The 21,921-nt window shown below is 39.5% G+C and overlaps 1 protein-coding gene across 1 annotated transcript; it reads right to left on the reverse strand.

Moving 5' to 3' along the window:
• Positions 1 to 1,176: 1,176 nt before the first annotated feature.
• Positions 1,177 to 21,645, reverse strand: LOC102272022 (prostaglandin F synthase 2). Its single transcript, XM_005901814.3, is given in 10 exon segments — positions 1,177 to 1,467; positions 3,555 to 3,637; positions 5,886 to 6,031; positions 6,034 to 6,050; positions 6,974 to 7,083; positions 9,769 to 9,891; positions 10,312 to 10,389; positions 11,955 to 12,071; positions 17,549 to 17,716; positions 21,488 to 21,645. Coding segments are annotated over 10 exon segments (969 nt in total). The 5' UTR covers positions 21,572 to 21,645; the 3' UTR covers positions 1,177 to 1,424.
• Between the last annotated feature and the right edge of the window lie 276 nt (positions 21,646 to 21,921).

Genomic DNA, 21,921 nt, shown 5'->3' on the forward strand with positions numbered 1-21,921 from the left:
TTAAAAAATTAAATAAATTGAAAAGATGCACTGCTTTATAACGTGTGTGCATACTCAGTCACTAAATCCTGTTCAACTTTTTTCCACCCCACAGAGTGTAGCCCATCATAATCTTCTGTCCCTGGGATTTCCCAGGTGAAAATACTGGACTGAATTGCCATTTCCTTCTTCAGGGACTCTTCCCTATCCAGAGATCAAACCTGTGTCTCCTTCATTGATAGGAGGATTCTTTACCACTGAGCCACCTGAGAAGCATTATAAGAAGCTAAATATAATACTGTAAGTTTTTAGTTTATTTTCTATTGAAGTATGGTTGAATTATAATGTTTCAATTGTGAATGTACACAAAAGTGACTCAGTTATACACATCTATACATTATTTTTCATATTCTTTTCCATTATGGTTTACCATAGATAAATATCGTTCCCTGTGCTACACAGTAGGACTTTGTTGTTAATCCATTCCATATATACTAGCTTGCACTTGCTAACCATAGCCTCCCAATCCAACCCTCTCCCAACCCCTTGACCCTTGGCAACCATCAAATAACACTCTATAGCTTACAAAAAAACTTATGCTAAGTAAAAAATAAGTATACAACCTGCATATTGAAAATAATTTCAAATTATAAACAGACACACACTTTTGTATAAGGGAGTCATGAAGGTATGAAATAAAATTTATATTTTATGGCAGAAATTTAAATATGAAAAATTCTTCTGTGCCCTTTGCACCCCTCTCTGCTCACTGTGGGCTGTGTGTCTGCATTATACAGGTACCGGACCTCTTCCATCAATGTGAGGACCTGCTCATCTGCATTATACATGTACCGGACCTCTTCCATCAATGTGAGGACGTGCTCAACCATAAACAGCCGCATTCTCCCAGCATCAGTAAGACAGCTTCTTAAAAGACAAATTTCTTCTTGATCTTACAAGGGGTCATATGACTCAACACGATGACACTTATATGTGTATTATGTACACTGTCAATAATATGTCTTTTCATGTAGAGCCCTCTGTCTCCAAAACTTACATCCCCCGTGCCTTGACTTCTAGAAGAAGAACAGCCATCAGAGTTTTCTGGGTTATAGTTCTCAAATTTAGCTTGAATAAAATTTTCTATTTCTTTCTTAGATTGACTGATTCATTTTCAACAAAGGGAAATGCACCAAATTTATTAAATGGGTTAACCAGGTTATCTTTATTTTCTATCTTTTCCCTTTTATTTTTCAAATTATTTTGTTAGGAAAAACTAGTACCCATATTTGAAATCTTGGTTATTTCATAAAGAGTTTTTAAAGAAAAAAATCTTTCAAAAGTTCAGGCACTTCTTTCAAACACCTCCACCAAGTATAGACACGCTCTTCGTAGCCCTAGAAGCAAGACGTTCAGGTAGAAGCCATGGTGGACAGCTCACCCAGTTAATATTCTTCAGAAAATGGATACTCAGGGTGACCAATACCCCTGAAAGAGAAGGAGGAGGATTGATTTATTAAATCTGTCTTGTTGTCATAGACAGCATTACTCTGTGGATGCAGTCAGAATGGGCTCAAACTCGAAATCTACATGTCCCTCCTTTTCCCCCAGCAAGCACACACCAGGTGTCTGCTTCATGTGCGCACTGCACCTGCATGTCCAATCCCAACATTCACGTGTAACAGTTACTCCACAATGACTTATACAATATATAAGCATACAATTTATATGGGAGCACAAGACCTAGGGCTGGCTGTGGAGGTCATTTCAGACACAGGTGGAACTTTCGGCCCTAAGTGATGAGAATAATCACAGTTAAGGAATACCTTGCTCTTTTTCATAAACATTCAATGAAAAAATGTTGAGCATACCCAAAATACAGGATGCCTCCGTTGAGTAATTACTATTAAGCTGAAGAAATACCGCATACACCTAAATAATCATACCTATAACTTGTGATTTTCTTAGTTTATATGACAACACATTATTTATTCATTAGTATTATTGCTGTTATCTTTTCTTATGGCCTGATTTTTCTTTCTAACTTGGTCCTTTTCAATTCAATTCATTAAAGAGTGCATTGAGAGCAATTCCATGTGCCAAGAGTTGTGCTGTTGACATAAACCCACAAGGATGAATATGTCTAGGAATTCACAGCATAATGAAGGAGAACACAGAACACACTTATAAGCTTTTGAGAACAGAAAAGTAACTTTCATTTAGCATTATGTCTTTTCTTAGAATCATGGTATACTTATAAACACATGCATATGTATACATAAATATCTTCTTTACAAACAAGAAGAGTTTTGAGATCTTTCATTTGAAACTAAATATTCATTTTATCGCTAATTTGTATTTGCTTCTCTCTAAACGTTTTCCAATATCTCTCTGTTTGATTAGCCCTGTTTCTCTTCAGTCCTGACATGCTCCTGCAGTAATTAGGTAGCTGGAATCCTAGGTTTGTGACTAAGTCAAAATCAAGGAGGTAGGGGCTCCCCAGGGGATAGACATCTGCTGGACAAAGGCAGCACTAGATTAAGTCTGGACTCAAGAAACTAGAGACCCAGATGATCTTACCAGGATGTGTCCTGCTAAGGACACAGCAGTCACTCTCTGGAGCATCAGTTAAGCTCATGATCTACTTGCAATTCATTTGGTGACATTACAAGGATGAGGAAATGTGTTGTAACAGGGGGGAAAGGGATGGATTTGGATGAAATGGATGGTGTCTGAGTACAAGAAATGCCCATTAGGGAGAAAACCATCAGACAGTAGGAGGAGCGGGTGGAAGCAGGCCCACTGTGACTACTCAGCAATGATGCCTGTTGGGCTTTGTGGACCCCTCTGCCAAAAAACATCAGCAATACATTTACAATTGTGTTAGGATAAACTTGGGGACTCCCAGGTGGCTCACTGTTAAAGAATCCACTTGCCAATATAGGAGATGCTGAAAATGTGGGTTTGATCCCCAAGTTGGGAAGATCTTATCCCCTAGATAAGAAAATGGCAACCCACTCCAGTATTGTTGCTGGGAAATCCCATGGACAGAGGAGCCTGGAGGGCTAGAGTTCCTGGGCCACCAGGAGTCAGACATAATTGACCATACACATACATTAGGATAAACATGAATGTAATCCAAGATGGATTATTACACAGTCCTTATTTATCATTTCCTCCTGATTCTAAAACGATTTAAAGGTGAAATATCCGTGCAGGTCCCTGAAAGAACAGTGGGCTGCAGGCACTGTGCTCTCTGCGTCTACTAGGTCTCTCAGCCCTGAGAGGAGGTACACCAGGCACAGGGATTACAGGCACAACGTAGTGAATTCACCACAATGTCAAATCTGGAGACCTTACTTATGCATTGTTCCAGGCCCCAATTACATTTCTATTAGTGGTAAATGGAGCCCTGGAGGAAACTTCTGGTCTGAGGTCTGCAGGAAGCCCTTGGTTTACTCCTATGCTGGAAATCAGGACATCCTCCCTAAAACTAAGTTTTAGGAAAGCTTATTCCTCTGCTGAGCTATATGCTAGAGAAACCAGTGTGTGTGTAATATATACAAGTCACTTACTGTTGAAAATCATAGTATCTTGTATTACGATTGAGGCCATCGATTGCTTTCATATCTTCCGGAGTCAGTTCAAAGTCAAACACCTGGAAGGAAGGAAGAATCACATTAACCTCTCCTCCAAGGAGCTGGCCTCCCCCTGGGGACTGGAGGACTTTCAGCTGGATGGAGACAAGAAGAGGGGACAGGGAAGCCGTGTCTGTCCTCAGCTTCCTGGTGAACAAGCCTGGGACCCTCTGCTGAGTTCTCACCTCTCCTTCCTACACCTTCTCCTTTTCTGTCCACCTTAAACAGATTATAGCACATCAGTCCCTTATCTTTCTAAGTGAATTATTTGAGACAGAAAATTAAAAAACAAATATCTTCTTTCAAAAACAAAGGGGCAGTTGGACAATGCCTACAAAATACCTGCATTTTACCACGCATTAAGCTGTTTTTCTTCTTCCCAACACCCCCTAAATATGATATAACTTTGAACTTAATAAGAATTGTAAGGGGGAGCCCTACCTCCAAAAACCTACCCAATAATCCTATATCAAACTTATTCATTATCTACAAGTAAATCTAACCCAAAAGGATTATGTAAAGCCTTTAAGGAAAAAAGTTATGAAATGTGCTTAAAATATTAAAGCACACCTAAATAATTAGAAATTCATCTCATAATCATAGCAAGGAAATCTCAATGTTGTAAAGAAATCAGTTTTCTCCAAAGCATTCTAGTGTTTCAATGCAACATGAACCTAAGACTTAAACATGTATTCTTTTGTGGGAGTTGGGAAAGTGATACTAAATTTACATCAAGGAACAGCTAGTGAAAAGTAGCAAAGATCTCTTTAAGGAAGGAGAATGTGCCATTCTGAAAAGCAAGACTTATTTTCCACTATAATAAGACAGTACAGAAAACTGAATTGTTAAGTAGAAGAGATGTCAGAAATTTACTTATGGACACTTAATATATGACAGAGTTGACAATGAAAATCTGTAGAAAAATATGGACCTTTAGATTTCCATTTTCTTTTCATATCTTATTAGAAAATCAGTTTCAGCTATATTACAGAATCAAATTTAAATGGAAACAGTTTTTCAGGGGACAATTTCCCTTCCCCTTGACTTGACCTGAGCTGTAACCTGCCTTGGACAGTGATATTTGCATTGGACTGTGATATTTCCCAGAAGTGGTGAGTTAGTTCTGAGTCCAGACATGAAGGGGATTTTTCCCCACTCACTGACTGGAGATCATAGCATTGTGCTGAGATGAAGACCAGGTTAGTTGACCACAGTCTAGCCAAACATGTATGAAAAACTAGATGGAAAGATGTGCAGGCTCCTCTTACAAGAGCCACATCCACTTGCTAAAGCAGAACTCCCGAGCTGCTCTGCACTGAACTGCAAATGCACGAGAGCCCAGACAAGAGGACAACAGCTGAGCTGAGTGCAGGCTGATCGTCAAACTATAGAATCAAGAGAAGCATATCTGATCTCTGCATTAAACCCTGAAACTGGGGAGAGTTTCTTGTACAGCTATGGCTAAGAGTACAATAACGATCTCAAACACACAAATCAAAAGACATCTCAGCAAAAATGGGCACGGTCTTACATAGGAACTTTGAAACAGCAAAAGCTCATGGAGATTAAATGAAGTATAAAAATGAAGCTACATTACTATTCAGGGAAATGTAAAATAAAATCATGATAATTTAGAGGTTCAAGATCACTGCTGTGATGGTGTAGAAATGGGCCCTTGAAGAGTGATTAATTAGGTTATGATGGTGGGGCCCTCATGAATGAGATTTAAACAATATCATATTCATATAAGAGACTTAGGAGAGCTCTGTTGCCCCCTCTACCAAGTTAAGATACAAGGAGAAGCCTGTGACCCGGAGGAGGGCCCTCACCTGACCACATGGGCACCCCGATCTCGGATCTCCACCTCCAGAGGTGAGACTACAAATTTCAATTGTTTCTATGCCACACAATCTGTGGTGTTTGTCAGAGCAGCCTAGATGATCTATGGGAATCACATAACACAATTTAGTCAATTGAGAACAAAGAAAATGAGATGTCATTTGCACAAGGTGACAGAATAAATGGCTGATGTAATGCTGAAACAAAAATCTCTGCTTTCTGTCCAACCTGAACCCTCTCCAGCCATGCCACCTCTCTTGTTGCCACATCAGGAGGAGAAAATCACCAGGAACACACAACACATTCATGCATGGGGAAGAATAGGTGACTTGTCTTGACTCAAGGAAAGTCTTTAGAGATAGACAAAGAATGACCCTCGTGAAGGATATTCCTTAGGAGCCCTCTGCCCACAGCCCCACTCATCATCACCTGCATATTCTCTTTGATCCTCTTCTTGTTGAAACTCTTGGCCAGAACCACAACTCCACGTTGTACCTGGTAGTGAAGGGCAACCAGAGCTGGGGTTTGCTTGTGCTTTTTGGCAATGGCACAAAGAACCAGGTCCTCCAAGAGAACGGGTTGTTTGAGTTCACCCTGGAAGGAAATTCAGAAATGCTGAGGAGCTGAGACTAAGTACTCAGTTTCTAAGGAGGCTTCTCAAACAGACCAAGTAGGTTCACTCTAGACCAATGCTTCTCAAAGTGTGGTCCATGGGCCAGAAGCATCAGCATCACCTAGGATCTTCCTAGAAATGCAAACTCCATGGCTTAACTGCAGACAAACTGAATCAGAAACTCAACTGTGGCACTTGGCAGTTTGCGTTTTCAAAGCTCTCCCAGGCATTTGATGCATGCTTGTGAGTACTGCCAATCTTGTAAAATTTTTTTTCTGTTTTTAGTTCTTAGTGGTTGTTTTTCTTTTATAATCACAACTCTAAAGTAAATACAAGGGAGTGAAAAGAAAATGAGATGGAGAAGACCAGGAAATTTTTAAATTTTCACTGTTCTCAAGCGTTGATAAAAATCAAGTAGTCCAAAGAGGAGAACTATTCATTTCATTGTTGTTTTCATCATGCAATACTCCTATAAATAAATGTTTACTAAAATGATTCAACTTGTTATTTTTTGATCATCATAGACCTGGGAGGTACTTAATATTATCCTGATTTTAGACATAAGGTAAGGGAAGCTTGAAAAGTTTAGTATTCGTTAGTAATGTATTCATCAGTTAATAAATAAGTGAATCATGACTTAAGTTTATGTCTTAGTTCTCAAATATGGAATTATATATAAATTTATTGCAGACTTGCATTTTAACATTTTACAACAAGATACATGAAATGTAAAAATTGGCTGGGTGATGGATGGGAAGACAAAAGAGAAGGGTTTCTCCCATCTCTCTCCTCTTCCCCTGCCAAATGAGAGTTATCTCCAGAGCACTGTTACATTAAGATTAAAATATTTCTTCAAAAACTGAGTTTTAGAGAATCTCTTTGTTGTCTTCAGTAATGTTCATACCATTCTGACAATAGTTGGGCTCCCAGAGCAGCATAAGCAACTAGGACAATATCATGTGACTTGCAGAACTCTAACAGTTTGCTCTGGTTGAGGTAAGGGTGACATTCCACCTATAGAATGGAAGATAGAAGAGTGTCAGTTTATATGAAAAGACAATATTAATATTACAAAGATTAAAAGCTTAAAAATGCTAAAGAAAAAACTGCATCACATCAAATTATAACTTAAAACATCAACCTTAAGTCATGATATATTTTTTAAATTTTATTTTATTTTTAAACTTTACAATATTGTACTGGTTTTGCCAAATATCGAAATGAATCCACCACAGGTATACATGTGTTCCCCATCCTGAACCCTCCTCCCTCCTCCCTCCCCATACCATCCCTCTGGGTCGACCCAGTGCACCAGCCCCAAGCATCCAGTATCGAGCATCGAACCTGGACTGGTGACTCATTTCATACATGATACTATACATGTTTCAATGCCATTCTCCCAAATCTTCCCACCCTCTCCCTCTCCCACAGAGTCCATAAGACTGTTCTATACATTAGTGTCTCTTTTGCTTTCTCGTATACAGGCATGATATTTTTTTAAAAAAGAAATTTTATTGCTGTCTCCTGAAAAGATAAAAACAAAAATAATGACATTCTTGAGAAGAAGCAACTCTAGGAACCAGATTTTGGTTGCCGAACACCACTGGACACCACCAGGACACTTGCCTAATTCCAGATCAGGGACAGGAAAAGAGCTGTCAGAATCACGGACATCAAACTGTGCCAGCAGCAAGAAATTGCACAAAGACTTATGGACAAATGACTTGAGGACAAAAGAACCACTTTGATGGGGAGCCCACTGGTGACATTTGGGTAGACTTGAGCATCAGAAGGAATCACGAGTGAAAACAAGTATAGCACACAGAGTAAATAAAAATCCCTGAAGCCCTAGTGATGAAAGAGGTGGAAAGAACAAAAATATTTTCCTCCGGGGATGATGATTATTACAATAAATCCTTTCTCAGAAACTGACGATTAGTGACAAGGAGTTAAGTTTTTACCCTGTCTTGTAGGGATAAGTGTGGAGGCTTCCCCGGTGGTGCTAGTTGTAAAGAACCCTCCTGCCAATGTGAGAGATGCAGGTTTGATCCCAAGGTCAGGAAGATCCCCTGGAGGAGGGCATGGCAATCCACTCCAGTATTCTTGTCTGGAGAATCCCATGGACAGAGGAGCCTGGCGGGCTACAGTCCACAGGGTTGCAAAGAGTCGGACATGACTGAGCACATGCACATGCATACTAATTAATGTCACAAAACAACGATAAATACAGTGAATCTGTCAAAAGCTTGTCTAGATATTCTGGTAACAGAATACTTTAGTGGTCATTCTCGGTGAAAAAACCTTGAGAAACGTGGCTCAATGTGACATGGGAACCGCATAAGATACAGGTCAACAAAGTGTTATAGATCTTTATTTATTAAATATAGAATACATAATAAATACATAAAATTAAATACATGTATATTTCCTGTTATAATCTTAACTCTTCTAATATCTGAAATTTTTCATAATAAACAAATATAGGCAAAATTGATGTTAGAATCACATTAATATTTTAATTTCTAAAATTGAAAAACATATATATAATTGATATATGTATATTTCTTGAATTATGTAAGCTACACTCGGCTTGCAAAGAATTCTGCTATAGGAGATTCTTTATCCTTGACTTCAAGTTGTACATTAGAGACATTATGATACATTTGAAATAAGACCATTTAACCAGGATAAAGATTACATTACATATATATCACATCTCACTTATATATGTAGATCGGTCAAACTTAGAATTAAACAGTGGAGAGATGGTCACCAGGGGATGGGAGGAAGGAGGAATCCAGATTTGCTAATCATGGGTGTGAAGTCTCAATTATACAAGATGAATACATTCTAGATCTGCTGTACAACACTGTATTTTAAACAACACTGTATTGTACTGAATACTTAAACATTTTTTATGAGATTAGATCTCATGTTAAGTTTTCTCACCACAATAAAGTAAAAATAGAACCAAAAATGTAAGAGTGCAGAAACAGACATAGACAAGTGTGCTTAACCAGTTAATTTTACGATGGACATTGATGGGAGAACCAGTCCAAGACTGAGTAAATGATCAGATGTGCTCTAAGCTAAGTAAATGTTCCTGAGTGAATATCTACAGTTAGTATCACCATAAGCCTTTAACTTAATCCATCTGACTTGACAGACCTTCATTGTCTCCAGCAAACTTTTCTGTACCGTGCTCCATGATGAAGACCAATGAATGTAGAGACACAAGACTAAGGATTCAGGCATCTAGACCCCACACAAACATTTAACACCTATCTCAGCTGATTTTTCCCTTTGTTATTTACTTCTCATTCTGTGTTTTCATGGTCTTCCTTCTTGTACACAGTTCCCTCTGAGGAACTTTCACATCTGATTAGTGATCACCCTTTCAGCTCAGGGAAAGGCCTCCTTCCTCTAAGTTCTGGGGGACTGGTTTAAGCCCCTTCACCCCCATAACCTTCCCTCAATTCCTACACAACTTAGTGGTAAGTCCTCCACATATTTTCCACCCAGATTTTATCAAAGATACTGTTATGGATTCTATTCACACCATCCAGACAGAAGCTCTGCTCTCTGGAACCTTCTGTCCCCAAATGTCGGATAAACAGGAGGGGAGGACAGACAGACATCAGGTGCCAGGGCAAGAAGGAGGTTCTGAAGAGCAGGAGGCAGAGGAGCTGAGCTGCTCACCTGGTTGCAGACAGGCTTGTACTTGAGCCCCGGCTTGTTCAGGATCTTCTCCAGCTGCTTGTGGTTGAAGTTGGACACCCCAATGGACTTGGTCAGCCCTGCGTCCTTACACTTCTCCAGGGCCTGGGAGGGAGAGGTGGTGGACAGTCACTTGGAATGAGTGATAGATCAAGAATAAATGTTGGAAAAAATCTGCAAAAAGTGTCTCACGTCAAGAATTGACATTGATTTTAAGAAAGAAAAAAAAGGAGAAGAGGGTCATGACACAAGAAGAATCACCATCTCCTCATTAGAAAAATCCCAGAGAAGACATATCACAAGGAAGGAAATAGATGCCTGTCTTCACTGTCCCATATTCTCCTCCACTGTTCTTCTCTGTGAACATTTCAGCAATGATTCCTCCCCACAACCCCAGCATCCCAGCCCTTAGGTTCATAAACTGCTGAGTTTGATGGTCCACAGCCCATTCTCACAGGTGGAAGAAATGAAAGAAATTCCCCCTCTCCTGGCTCCTCCTCTGGGCTTGCTTCTCCCCAGACTCACCTCCCATGTGTGACAGAGATCCACCGAGTCAAATATCAGTTTTCCACTTTCATCTTTTGGAACAAATTTATTCCCTGGCTGGAATAGAAGCAATCATTGTAGAGCTGTTACCAAATGATTTCTCCACATTTAGCTAGGCTGCCAGGCATGTCTAGACCAGGCACTAAACCTCTATGAGATAGGTAAAGCAATATTCTAGATACCAATATTAGAAAAGTGATTTGCAAATGGAGTTATGAGCAATGTCTTCAGGAGGCAGGCGCCCACTAATCTCTTACACCTAATATATGTTTTAATGAATATAATTTTCATACATTGTAATGGGGACTATCAGTGACTTATGTGAATTTTTTTTCTGCCCCTTATACTTTACTCTTGCAAAATGCCTCTCTTGTCCTGGGAATGGCAGTAAGTTACATGGCTTTATTTCCAGATTAAAGATTGCATACTTGACCTGGGCTAGATAATCAGACTTTCTTTTCCCTCTGAGCATCTGATGCGCTAGGACAGACACATGAACCAGCAAGACTTTGTTTAGGTGGATACGGAATGTTGAAGATCCAGACATGCTCTTAAATTTCACGAGTATGAACCTTGAGTTCCCCCAAGGCTATATTTGCCACCAATGGAACATGTTCAGTAAAAATAAAGCAAATGTTCATGTTCAGTAAAAATAAAGAGTAATGACAGGATAAGGGATTTTTTAAAAAGGGTTACATTACTGAAGAGTATTGCAAATCCTTAAATCTGTCCATGGCTAGGATATACATAGTCAAATAGACTCTTCTGCATAGGATGGCTTGAGTAGATTTCTGTAACTTAAAATCAAGAGTTCTACGTAATACATTTGTTGTTGCTGTTGTTTTGTTTTTGGCTACAGCTTGCTGGATCTTAGTTCCCAGAACAGGATTGAACTCCTTCCCTCAACTTAACTTGCCTCAGCAGTGAATGCATGGAATCCTAACCACTGGACTGCCAGGAAATTCCCCTTGTGGTTCTTTTTTTTTTAAATCTCAGTTTTATTTATTTATTTATTTTTTTACTTTACAATATTGTATTGGTTTTGCCATACATTGACATGAATCTGCCATGGGTGTACATGTGCAGTTCTTAATGGCTAAGTGCATTCTATAATCCTCATTGTGAAGTCAGGCAACAGTGTAGGCAATGTCTCTCAAGTCCCTCTAAAGGTTGGGAGGTTTAGACCCACCCAGAGGGAGCACCACCAAATCTGCTCCTCTTGAAAGAGTGAAAGGGGGAACAACTCAGACTGTGCAAGTGTGAGGCAGTGTCATTGCTCACCACTCTGTACCAAACTGTGTTCATAAAATCCCAAGAGATTCAGAAGTCATAATCAGGGCTGTGTGCTAAAAATGCCCATTTATATTTTACCAAGTTTTTGAGCAAAGCATATGAGATTATTGTTGAATGCCTTTCTCTGGGAGGCATGTAACAGAACTAAGGATTCAAGGAAGCCCAGTAAAAAGATAATCAGAAATGATTATTTGGGGGATTCTACTCTAGTGTAATCATCTCTTCAACCTACTAAGAAAGTCTTAAGTCAACCATCCATTCAAGTTTATAAGCACTCTGAGGCAAGAAAAAAAAATACATATGATTGAATACAAAAGCAGATTGCTAACCTTCAGAGACACTGGAGAATGAATAATATAGAGATCGACATAGTCCAGTTGAAGATTTTGCAATGACTTTTCCAAGGCTGGTCGGACCAACTCTGGTTGAAGGGAATTGCACCAAAGCTGCAGAGGTTAAAAAAAGGAAGTTGTATGAAATGAACACTGTAGCTAATTTTGTCTGACTCATTTCACTCAATAATTAGACATTTTCTATTTGTTAGAAATGGATGACCACTTTAAAAAAAATGCCCCTTTTCTTCTGGAGTTCAATTTTAAGTCTAATCTACCCATGTAAACTACATTGTTTGAATTTATCATCACTTCACTATTCACAAAAGAATGAAATGAATTGAAATATAAATAACCTTATCAAATAATTACCAAGCCCATCATCTGAATTATGTTTGAAAGAGTGTCAGAGGACACACAGTCTAATTTGATCAAACAGTCAATTTTCTCAGAATTAATTAGCATTACATAATCTAGGGGACCTAACAAAAGCAGAAAATAGTAAGAAAAGGTGGCAAGAATACACAGAAGAACTGTATAAAAAAGATCTTCACGACCAAGATAATCACAATAGTGTGATAACTCACCTAGAGACAGACATCCTGGAATGTGAAGTCAAGTGGGCCTTAGAAAGCATCACTACGAACAAAGCTAGTGGAGGGGATGGAATTCTAGTTGAGCTATTTCAAATCCTGAGATGATGCTGTGAAAGTGCTTCACTCAATATGCCAGCAAATCTGGAAAACTCAGCAGTGGCCACAGGACTGGAAAAGGTCCGTTTCCAATCGCAAAGAAAGGCAATGCCAAAGAATGCTCAAACTACCGCACAATTGCACTCATCTCACATGCTGGTAAAGTAATGCTCAAAATTCTCCAAGCCAGGCTTCAGCAATACATGAACTGTGAACTTCCAGATGTTCAGCTGGTTTTAGAAAAGGCAGAGGAACCAGAGATCAAATTGCCACCTTCCGCTGGATCATGGAAAAAACAAGAGAGTTCCAGAAAAACATCTATTTCTGCTTTATGGGCGATGCCAAAGCCTTTGAATTGTGTGGATCACAGTAAACCAAGTAAAGTTCTGAAAGAGATGGGAATACCAGACCACCTCACCTGCCTCTTGAGAAACCTGTATGCAGGTCAGGAAGAAATAGTTAGAACTGGACATGGAACAACAGACTGGTTCCAAATAGGAAAAGGAGTACGTCAAGGCTGTATATTGTCACCCTGCTTATTTAACTTCTATGCAGAGTACATCATGAGAAATGCTGGGCTGGAAGGAGCACAAGCTGGAATCAAGATTGCCAGGAGAAATATCAATAACCTCAGATATGCAGATGACACCACCCTTATGGCAGAAAGTGAAGAGGAACTAAAAAGCCTTTTGATGAAAGTGAAAGAGGAGAGTGAAAAAGTGGGCTTAAAGCTCAACATTCAGAAAACTAAGATCATGGCATCTTGTCCCATCACTTCATGGGAAATAGATGGGGAAACAGTGGAAACAGTGTCAGACTTTATTTTTGGGGGCTCCAAAATCACTGCAGATGGTGATTGCAGCCATGAAATTAAAAGATGCTTACTCCTTGGAAGAAAGTTATGACCAATCTAGATAGTATATTCAAAAGCAGAGACATTACTTTGCCAACAAAGGTCGGTCTAGTCAAGGCTGTGGTTTTTCCAGTGGTCATGTATGGATGTGAGTGTTGGACTGTGAAGAAAGCTGAGCGCTGAAGAATTGATGCTTTTGAACTGTGATGTTGGAGAAGACTCTTGAGAGTCCCTTGGACTGCAAGGAGATCCAACCAGTCCATTCTAAAGGAGATCAGTCCTGGGTGTTCTTTGGAAGGAATGATGCTAAAGCTGAAACTCCAGTACTTTGGCCACCTCATGTGAAGAGTTGACTCATTGGAAAGACTCTGACACTGGGAGGGATTGGGGGCAGGAGAAGAAGGGGATGACCGAGGATGAGATGGCTGGATGGCATCACCGACTTGATGCACATGAGTTTGAGTGAACTCTGGGAGTTGGTGATGGACAGGGAGGCCTGGCGAGCTGCAATTCATGGGGTCACAAAGAGTTGGACACGACTGAGTGACTGAACTGAACTGAACCTAACCGAACCTAGGGGAAGGTGCTTTGAACATATTAACATGTGCAGAACATAATTCTACACACTTTGGCTAGATCTTCTGTAATATACAAAGTGACGCCCTAATGCTCTCTTACTGATACAGCTGAGATGTGAGAGTCAGAATGTGAAGAAATTTGGGAAGTCTCCCAGATGATAAGGAAACTATAATCTAATCATACTTCTTTCTGTTTGATATATTCAGTTCAGTCGCTCAGTCATGTCTGACTCTTTGTGACCCCATGAATTGCAGCACACCAGGCCTCCCTGTCCATCACCAACTCCCAGAGTTCACTCAAACTAATGTCCAACAAGTCGGCAATGCCATCCAGCCATCTCATCCTCTGTCATCCCCTTCTCCTCCTGCCCCCAGTCCCTCCCAGCATCAGAGTCTTTTCCAATGAGTCAACTCTTCGCATGAGGTGGCCAAAGGATTAGAGTTTCAGCTTTAGCATCAATCCGTCCAAAGAACACCGTGGCAGATTCATGTCGATGTATGGCAAAATCAATACAATATTGTAAAGTAATTATCCTCCAATTAAAATAAATACATTTATATTTTTAAAAATTAAAAAAAAACTTAAAATAACTCTAGTGGTAATAGTTTTCATAAAATTCAAATTCACTAGGATATGAAACCAATTGTAACTTTAAGATTCGCTGTTAAAACTAGTAAAAAGTTACTCTAAATTAAATCAATGAAAGACAACAACAACAAAAAAGAACACCCAGGACTGATCTCCTTTAGAATGGACTGGTTGGATCTCCTTGCAGTCCAAGGGACTCTCAAGAGTCTTCTCCAACACCACAGTTCAAAAGCATCAATTCTTCGGTGCTCAGCTTTCTTCACAGTCCAACACTCACATCCATACATGACCACTGGAAAAACCATACCCTTGATTAGATGGACCTTTGTTGGCAAAGTAATGTCCCTGCTTTTGAATATACTATCTAGATTGGTCATAACTTTCCTTCCAAGGAGTAAGCATCTTTTAATTTCATGGCTGCAATCACCATCTGCAGTGATTTTGGAGCCCCCAAAAATAAAGTCTGACACTGTTTCCACTGTTTCCCCATCTATTTCCCATGAAGTGATGGGACAAGATGCCATGATCTTAGTTTTCTGAATGTTGAGCTTTAAGCCCACTTTTTCACTCTCCTCTTTCACTTTCATCAAAAGGCTTTTTAGTTCCTCTTCACTTTCTGCCATAAGGGTGGTGTCATCTGCATATCTGAGGTTATTGATATTTCTCCTGGCAATCTTGATTCCAGCTTGTGCTCCTTCCAGCCCAGCATTTCTCATGATGTACTCTGCATAGAAGTTAAATAAGCAGGGTGACAATATACAGCCTTGATGTACTCCTTTTCCTATTTGGAACCAGTCTGTTGTTCCATGTCCAGTTCTAACTGTTGCTTCCTGACCTGCATACAGGTTTCTGCATACAGGCAGGTGAGGTGGTCTGGTATTCCCATCTCTTTGAGAACTTTCCACAGTTTATTGTGATCCACACAGTCAAAGGCTTTGGCATAGTCAATAAAGCAGAAATAGATGTTTTTCTGGAACTCTCTTGTTTTTTCCATGATCCAGCAGATGTTGGCAATTTGATCTCTGGTTCCTCTGCCTTTTCTAAAACCAGCTGAACATCTAGAAGTTCACAGTTCACATATTGCTGAAGCCTGGCTTGGAGAATTTTGAGCATTACTTTACTAGCGTGTGAGATGAGTGCAATTGTGCGGTAGTTTGAGCATTCTTTGGCATTGCCTTTCTTTGCGATTGGAATGAAAACGGACCTTTTCCAGTCCTGTGGCCACTGCTGAGTTTTCCAAATTTGCTGGCATATTGAGTGAAGCACTTTCACAGCATCATCTCAGGATTTGAAATAGCTCAACTGGAATTCCATCCCCTCCACTAGCTTTGTTTGTAGTGATGCTTTCTAAGGCCCACTTGACTTCACATTCCAGGATGTCTGTCTCTAGGTGAGTTATCACACTATTGTGATTATCTTGGTCGTGAAGATCTTTTTTATACAGTTCTTCTGTGTATTCTTGCCACCTTTCCTTAATATCTTCTGCTTCTGTTTGGTCCATGCCATTTCTGTCCTTTATCGAGCCCATCTTTGCATGAAATGTTCCCTTGGTATCTCTAATTTTCTTGAAGAGATCTCTAGTCTTCCCATTCTGTTGTTTTCGTCTATTTCTTTGTGTTAATCACTGAGGAAGTCTTTCTTATCTCTACTTGCTATTCTTTGGAACTCTGCATTCAGATGCTTATATATTTCCTTTTCTCCTTTGCTTTTTGCTTCTCTTCTTTTCACAGCTATTATTTGTAAGGCCTCCTCAGACAGCCATTTTGCTTTTTTGCATTTCTTTTCCATGTGGATGGTCTTGATCCCTGTCTGCTGTACAATGTCATGAACCTCTGTCCATAATTCATCAGGCACTCTATCTATCAGATCTAGTCTCTTAAATCTATTTCTCACTTCCACTGTATAATCATATGCGATCTGATTTAGGTCATACCTGAATGGTCTATTGGTTTTCCCTACTTTCTTCAATTTAAGTCTGAATTTGGCAGTAAGGAGTTAATGATCTGAGCCATAGTCAGCTCCAGATCTTGTTTCTGCTGACTGTATAGAGCTTCTCCATCTTGGCTGCAAAGAATATAATCAATATGATTTCCGTGTTGACTATCTGGTGATGTCCATGTGTAGAGTCTTCTCTTGTGTTGTTGAAAGTGGGTGTTTGCTATGACCAGTGTGTTCTCTTGGCAAAACTCTATTAACCTTTGCCCTGCTTCATTCTGTATTCCAAGGCCAAGTTAGTCTGTTACCCCAGGTGTTTCTTGACTTCCTACTTTTGCATTCCAGTCCCCTATAATGAAAAGGACATCTTTTTTTGTGTGTGTTAGTTCTAAAAGTTCTTGTAAGTCTTCATGGAACTGTTCAACTTCAGCTTCTTCAGCGTTACTGGTTGGGGCACAGGCTTGGATTACTGTGATACTGAATGGTTTGCCTTGGAAAAGAACAGAGATCATTCTGTCGTTTTTGAGATTGCATCCAAGTACTGCATTTCAGACTCTTTTGTTGACCATGATGGCTACTGCATTTCTTCTAAGGGATTCCTGCCCACAGTAGTAGATATAATGGTCATCTGAGTTAAATTCACCCATTCCAGTGAATGGGTTTGATTCATTAGCCCATACTAAATCACACTGCTCTGTTACGTTCAGAGAAGTAAAGTGACTTTAAATTAAAATTAAAATTTGAACACAGCAATGATGAAATAGTTATAATCACTCTCTCTTTTGGGAGGGGGAAGAGAAGAGGATACTAGATTTAAGATGTAAATATGTGCAAAAAAATCTGTACCAATAGACAACATTCACCTAACTATGGATCCTATTACCTAATTGTCACCTTCACACAATCACTTGCACATATGTGCACACACACACCACACACAGCACCTTTGAAGTGTAGAATATGTCTTCTCTCTTCACAGTGCCATCTGCAATCTTGCTTCGAATGGCCTGGCCAACCTGCTCCTCATTTTGATACAAATGAGCACTGTCCACATGGCGGAACCCAACCTCTATAGCAAATTTGGTGGCCTCCAGGGCTTCACTCTTAGGAACCTACATGAGTAACAAAGGTAGAAATTGAATATCCACATGATTAAGAGATTGCTAAGGCACGAGACTGATCATCCCAAGAACCAACTTTTCTTCATGCATTTGGTTCATTCTGCAAGTGTGTGGTGATAAACCCATGCCAGTTTCCCTGAATATTCCTGGTCAGTGATTAAATGGACACCCAGGAACCCTTCGATTCCAGGTGACCAGTGGTTGATCACAGGCATCAGAGGACCCAAGCTGCCTCCAGTTTCAGTGATTTGCTGATACAATCCAATGGACTCAAAATAAAGTTGTAATCATGTATACAAATTATACTGTGAGATGTCTGAGGAAAAATCAACTAAAGTATGAGGGCATGGTAAAAGCATCAAAGGGCTTCCCTTGTGGCTCAGCTGGTAAAGATCCGCCTGCAATGTGGGAGACCTGGGTTCGATCCCTGGGTTGGGAAGATCTCCTAGAGAAGGGGAATGCTACCCACTCCAGTATTCTGGCCTAGAGAACTCCATAGTACATGTCCATGAGGTCACAAAGAGTCAAACACAACTGAGAGACTTTCACTTAAATTCACTTGAAAAGCATCAAGAAACCAGGTGAAAGCTTTTGAGACCTCAGTATACAGGTGAAGCCACACAGAATACATCTAAAACTATCTATTCAGGTTTAAAAAGTGATGTTCTCATATAGCTATCCATTGTAAATGATTACCACAATTAAGCTACCGGAAGATCCATAACCTCACATAGGTTACTTTTGTGTGTGGTGAGAACATTTAAGATTTATTATTATTAACTATAGTCACCATGCTCTACATCAAGTCTCTGGCCTTATGTATCTTATAACTGAAGGTCTGTAGCTTTGATCAACATCTTTCCATTCTTCAGAACCTTGTCCTCAGTTTCTGAGCACTATGTCTCTGCTCTCTGCTTCTTCTTCTTCTTCTTTTTTTTTTTTTTTCTTGAACTGTGCATTTATTTCAAGTTTAAGATTTTCTTTTATACTTTTACAAAAGCATTAGGTCAGAGGTTTGACATTTTCAGTTCCCCCTCACCCAGATTTATTATCTCCATAAATCATTGTTGCCCTTCAAACAGAGTTCCTGCTTCAGCGATTCTCTCTCTGAATCAGCTTTACCATCTATTATCTACTTCCTCTTATGTGTCCTATAGTTAACTTGTGATTACCTTGTAACTCATGCTACATTCCTTAGTTTATTTCTTATCTTTCTAAATCCTGTTTGCCCCTAACATCCTGAGCTCACTATCTCTTAAAAAGGCTTCTAGCTATAGTATCTCTAAAATTCCTAACCTCTATAAGCTATAGTAAAATATACTAACATTACATTAAAACATTCCTTAAATCTTTAACTTCTAACCATTTTAATTATTTCTAAGCCCTAAATTCAGTAAACTCCTTTGCCATAAACATTTTCCTCACAAATAGGCTTAAGATAGCAATCCCTCCCATGGCCTCAAGCTGCGGCCTATGTGCTCATCCTGGAACACTCTTTTGTAAAAGTCCTTAGACAAATGTCAATGATTAACTTCATGAATTATTCTCTGAGCACAGCTGCAGAAGGCTTTGTGCCTTCTCATGCTCCTCTCAAGAACAATAAGCATTTTAATATTCATTTTCAGTCAACTCAGCCGAGGAGAGGAAAAAACAAGTCAGAATCACAAGGTCTAACTCCTTCACCCCGGGTCCGTACCTGTGGGACAAAGAGAGGGGGTTGGGGCCTCTCTTTTTTTTTGTCAGTAATGCCTAACATGGCTCCCGACATCTCCCCCTTTTTTATTTTTTAGAGCATAGGTATGACACTCAGTAGATAGAGCAGAAACACTTTGGTTGAGTATTCTGAAAAGGCACGGGGCTATTACACAAATCAGAACTAACAGGCATAAGCACATGGCCGTATTAATCATTATTGTAGAAAAGGATCCATGGGAAAGATACCCCTCCATATTTTCAAAGAGGGAATTAGAAAGCCATTGAGAAGAAAAGTCAAACTCCACCTGCTTCATATTCTGAATATCCTGATGTAACTTAGAAATATCAATACTAAAATCTGAATGATTCCAGGTGCCTAAAATATGATCCCTAATGCGTTGCCAAAAGTGCATGGACTCATTCACTTGTAGAGGGGTAACGAACATCCATTTAAATTCAGCATGGCACCTTAGAGACAATTTAATTTTTAAGTTTGTAATTTCTTGCCCCATAAGCAGAATTGCTTCTTCTAAAGCATTGACCTTATTTTCTATTTTCTTATCTATAATTTCCTGCGTAGTAAGAGCTACGGAGACATTTTTGAACAGATGATCGACAAATGAGGCAGTATGCACTTCTTTTGACAGGGCAACAACAGAAACCATAACTGATGCAATTATGGCAATCAAGGCAGTTATTCCCACAACCAGAGCTCCAACGAATCTCTTAGGTCAAGAAATTAAGCTATTAAATTCATATAAAACTTTTAATGCATAATCATCAAACCACTGTCCCTCTAATTTTACAGGAACCATCAAATACGGTGGTTGCTTTACAATCATCATAGCCTTATAATTACTATAATCATTTCCATAAACATAATTTGATATAAAACAATTCACACATTTGACGCTCTCTGCTTCTATGAGTCAATTTTTTTAGATTCCACCTATAAAAAGATCATGAAATATTTGTTCTCTATGCCTGGCTTATTTCATTTAATGTTCTCCAGGTTCATCTGTGTGGTTGCAAATGGTGAGATTAACTTTCCTTTTGAGGTTGACTAATATTGCATTTATGTTTCTATAATTCAGAATCTTTTACTTTCAAGGAAGTAGATGCTTGGTCTAACTTTCCTCTGTTGGGTCTCAGTCATGGTTTTCCTTAAGATCACTTGCCTTATGGGATGTATTAAGGAATGAACAAATGAACCTCAGTAATAACCTGGACCCTTCCCTTTCCTCATCACACTTTGCACTACAGGTAAACAAGCCCTATCTTCTATCTGAAAAATGTCTCTGAATATTGTCTTCTGTTTTATAAATTAGAAAAGTGAGACTCAAAGTTTCAGGACCAGTCCCTTGTCACAATTACATGCTCTAAAGACAAGATGGACAGCAAACTTTCTGGCATCAGGTCTAGAGATGTGTCCATTAGCACCTCTTATGCCTGAGTATTGCAGACTATAATAAAAAGAAACTGAATTCCCAAGAATTCAAAGTTGGATATAAGACAATAGCTTATCCCTTCAAATGATACTAAAACTTCCATTAGAAGTTTCCAAGCAGAAACAGAAGTACAAGGCAAAACACAGCTAGTGTGTCTTGCCTGGCATGGAGCAGGCACCTCACAGTAGAAAAGCAATTCTTCCCATTAGTTTTCAGTCACCTCATCTTCAGGAAATTTTTTCTCAAATACTTCTCTGGGTCATGTCTTTTTGGAAAGAAGAAAGAGTTCTTTAATTAATGAAATATACCGAGAAACCTGGCCATTGCAATCTCCCTCAAAGCAAAGTAGCTGACAGTCAGTGTCCCTGACAGCCTCACCTCTTCTGATAAGCTGGGAAAGAGACAGAAACTGGAGGGGAATCCAGAGTAATCTGCAGGTGAGCACAGTCTCAGACCCTGATACAGAGTGGAGACTGGATGTTCTCTCCCGGTTAGTGAAACCATGTGATCCTCCCAGGGTCACACTGGAGCTCAGTGCTTGACAACTCAAGTCCCCTTCTACTCATGTCACATCCACTACTATTTATATTATATCTCAACCCCAAACCTCTACTCTTACCTCCTCAGGTGCATAGGTTCCAAATCCCAGGACAGGAATGAAGTGGCCATCATTAAGCTTCACCCTCTGGCTTTTGGGATCCATTGTTTGTTGCTCCTCTGAGTAAGCAGACTCTGATTTTTCTCTTCTGCCTTCAGAGGTTATAAATAACAGGAAGTTAACATGCCAGCTGCACTGTCCAGTGTCAGCAGATACATTGTAGGAGGAGGAGCATGGTTAAACCAATACCTTTGGAGGTAAAAGATTGAAGTCAGTTAACTTGTTTGATGTTTTTTTTTTCTTATCAGTATAACCTTACATATCATATAATGATGAGGTGGGCTAACCATTATTGACCATATGTTACATGGAAACTTCCACATAACAATCATTTCATTTTTCTGATTATGAAGCCCAATCTTGATCCAACATCAACTGAAACAATTATCTTATAG

This window comes from Bos mutus, chromosome 13 (genome assembly GCF_027580195.1).
Source record: "Bos mutus isolate GX-2022 chromosome 13, NWIPB_WYAK_1.1, whole genome shotgun sequence".
In the NCBI taxonomy this organism is placed as follows: Eukaryota; Metazoa; Chordata; class Mammalia; order Artiodactyla; family Bovidae; genus Bos; species Bos mutus.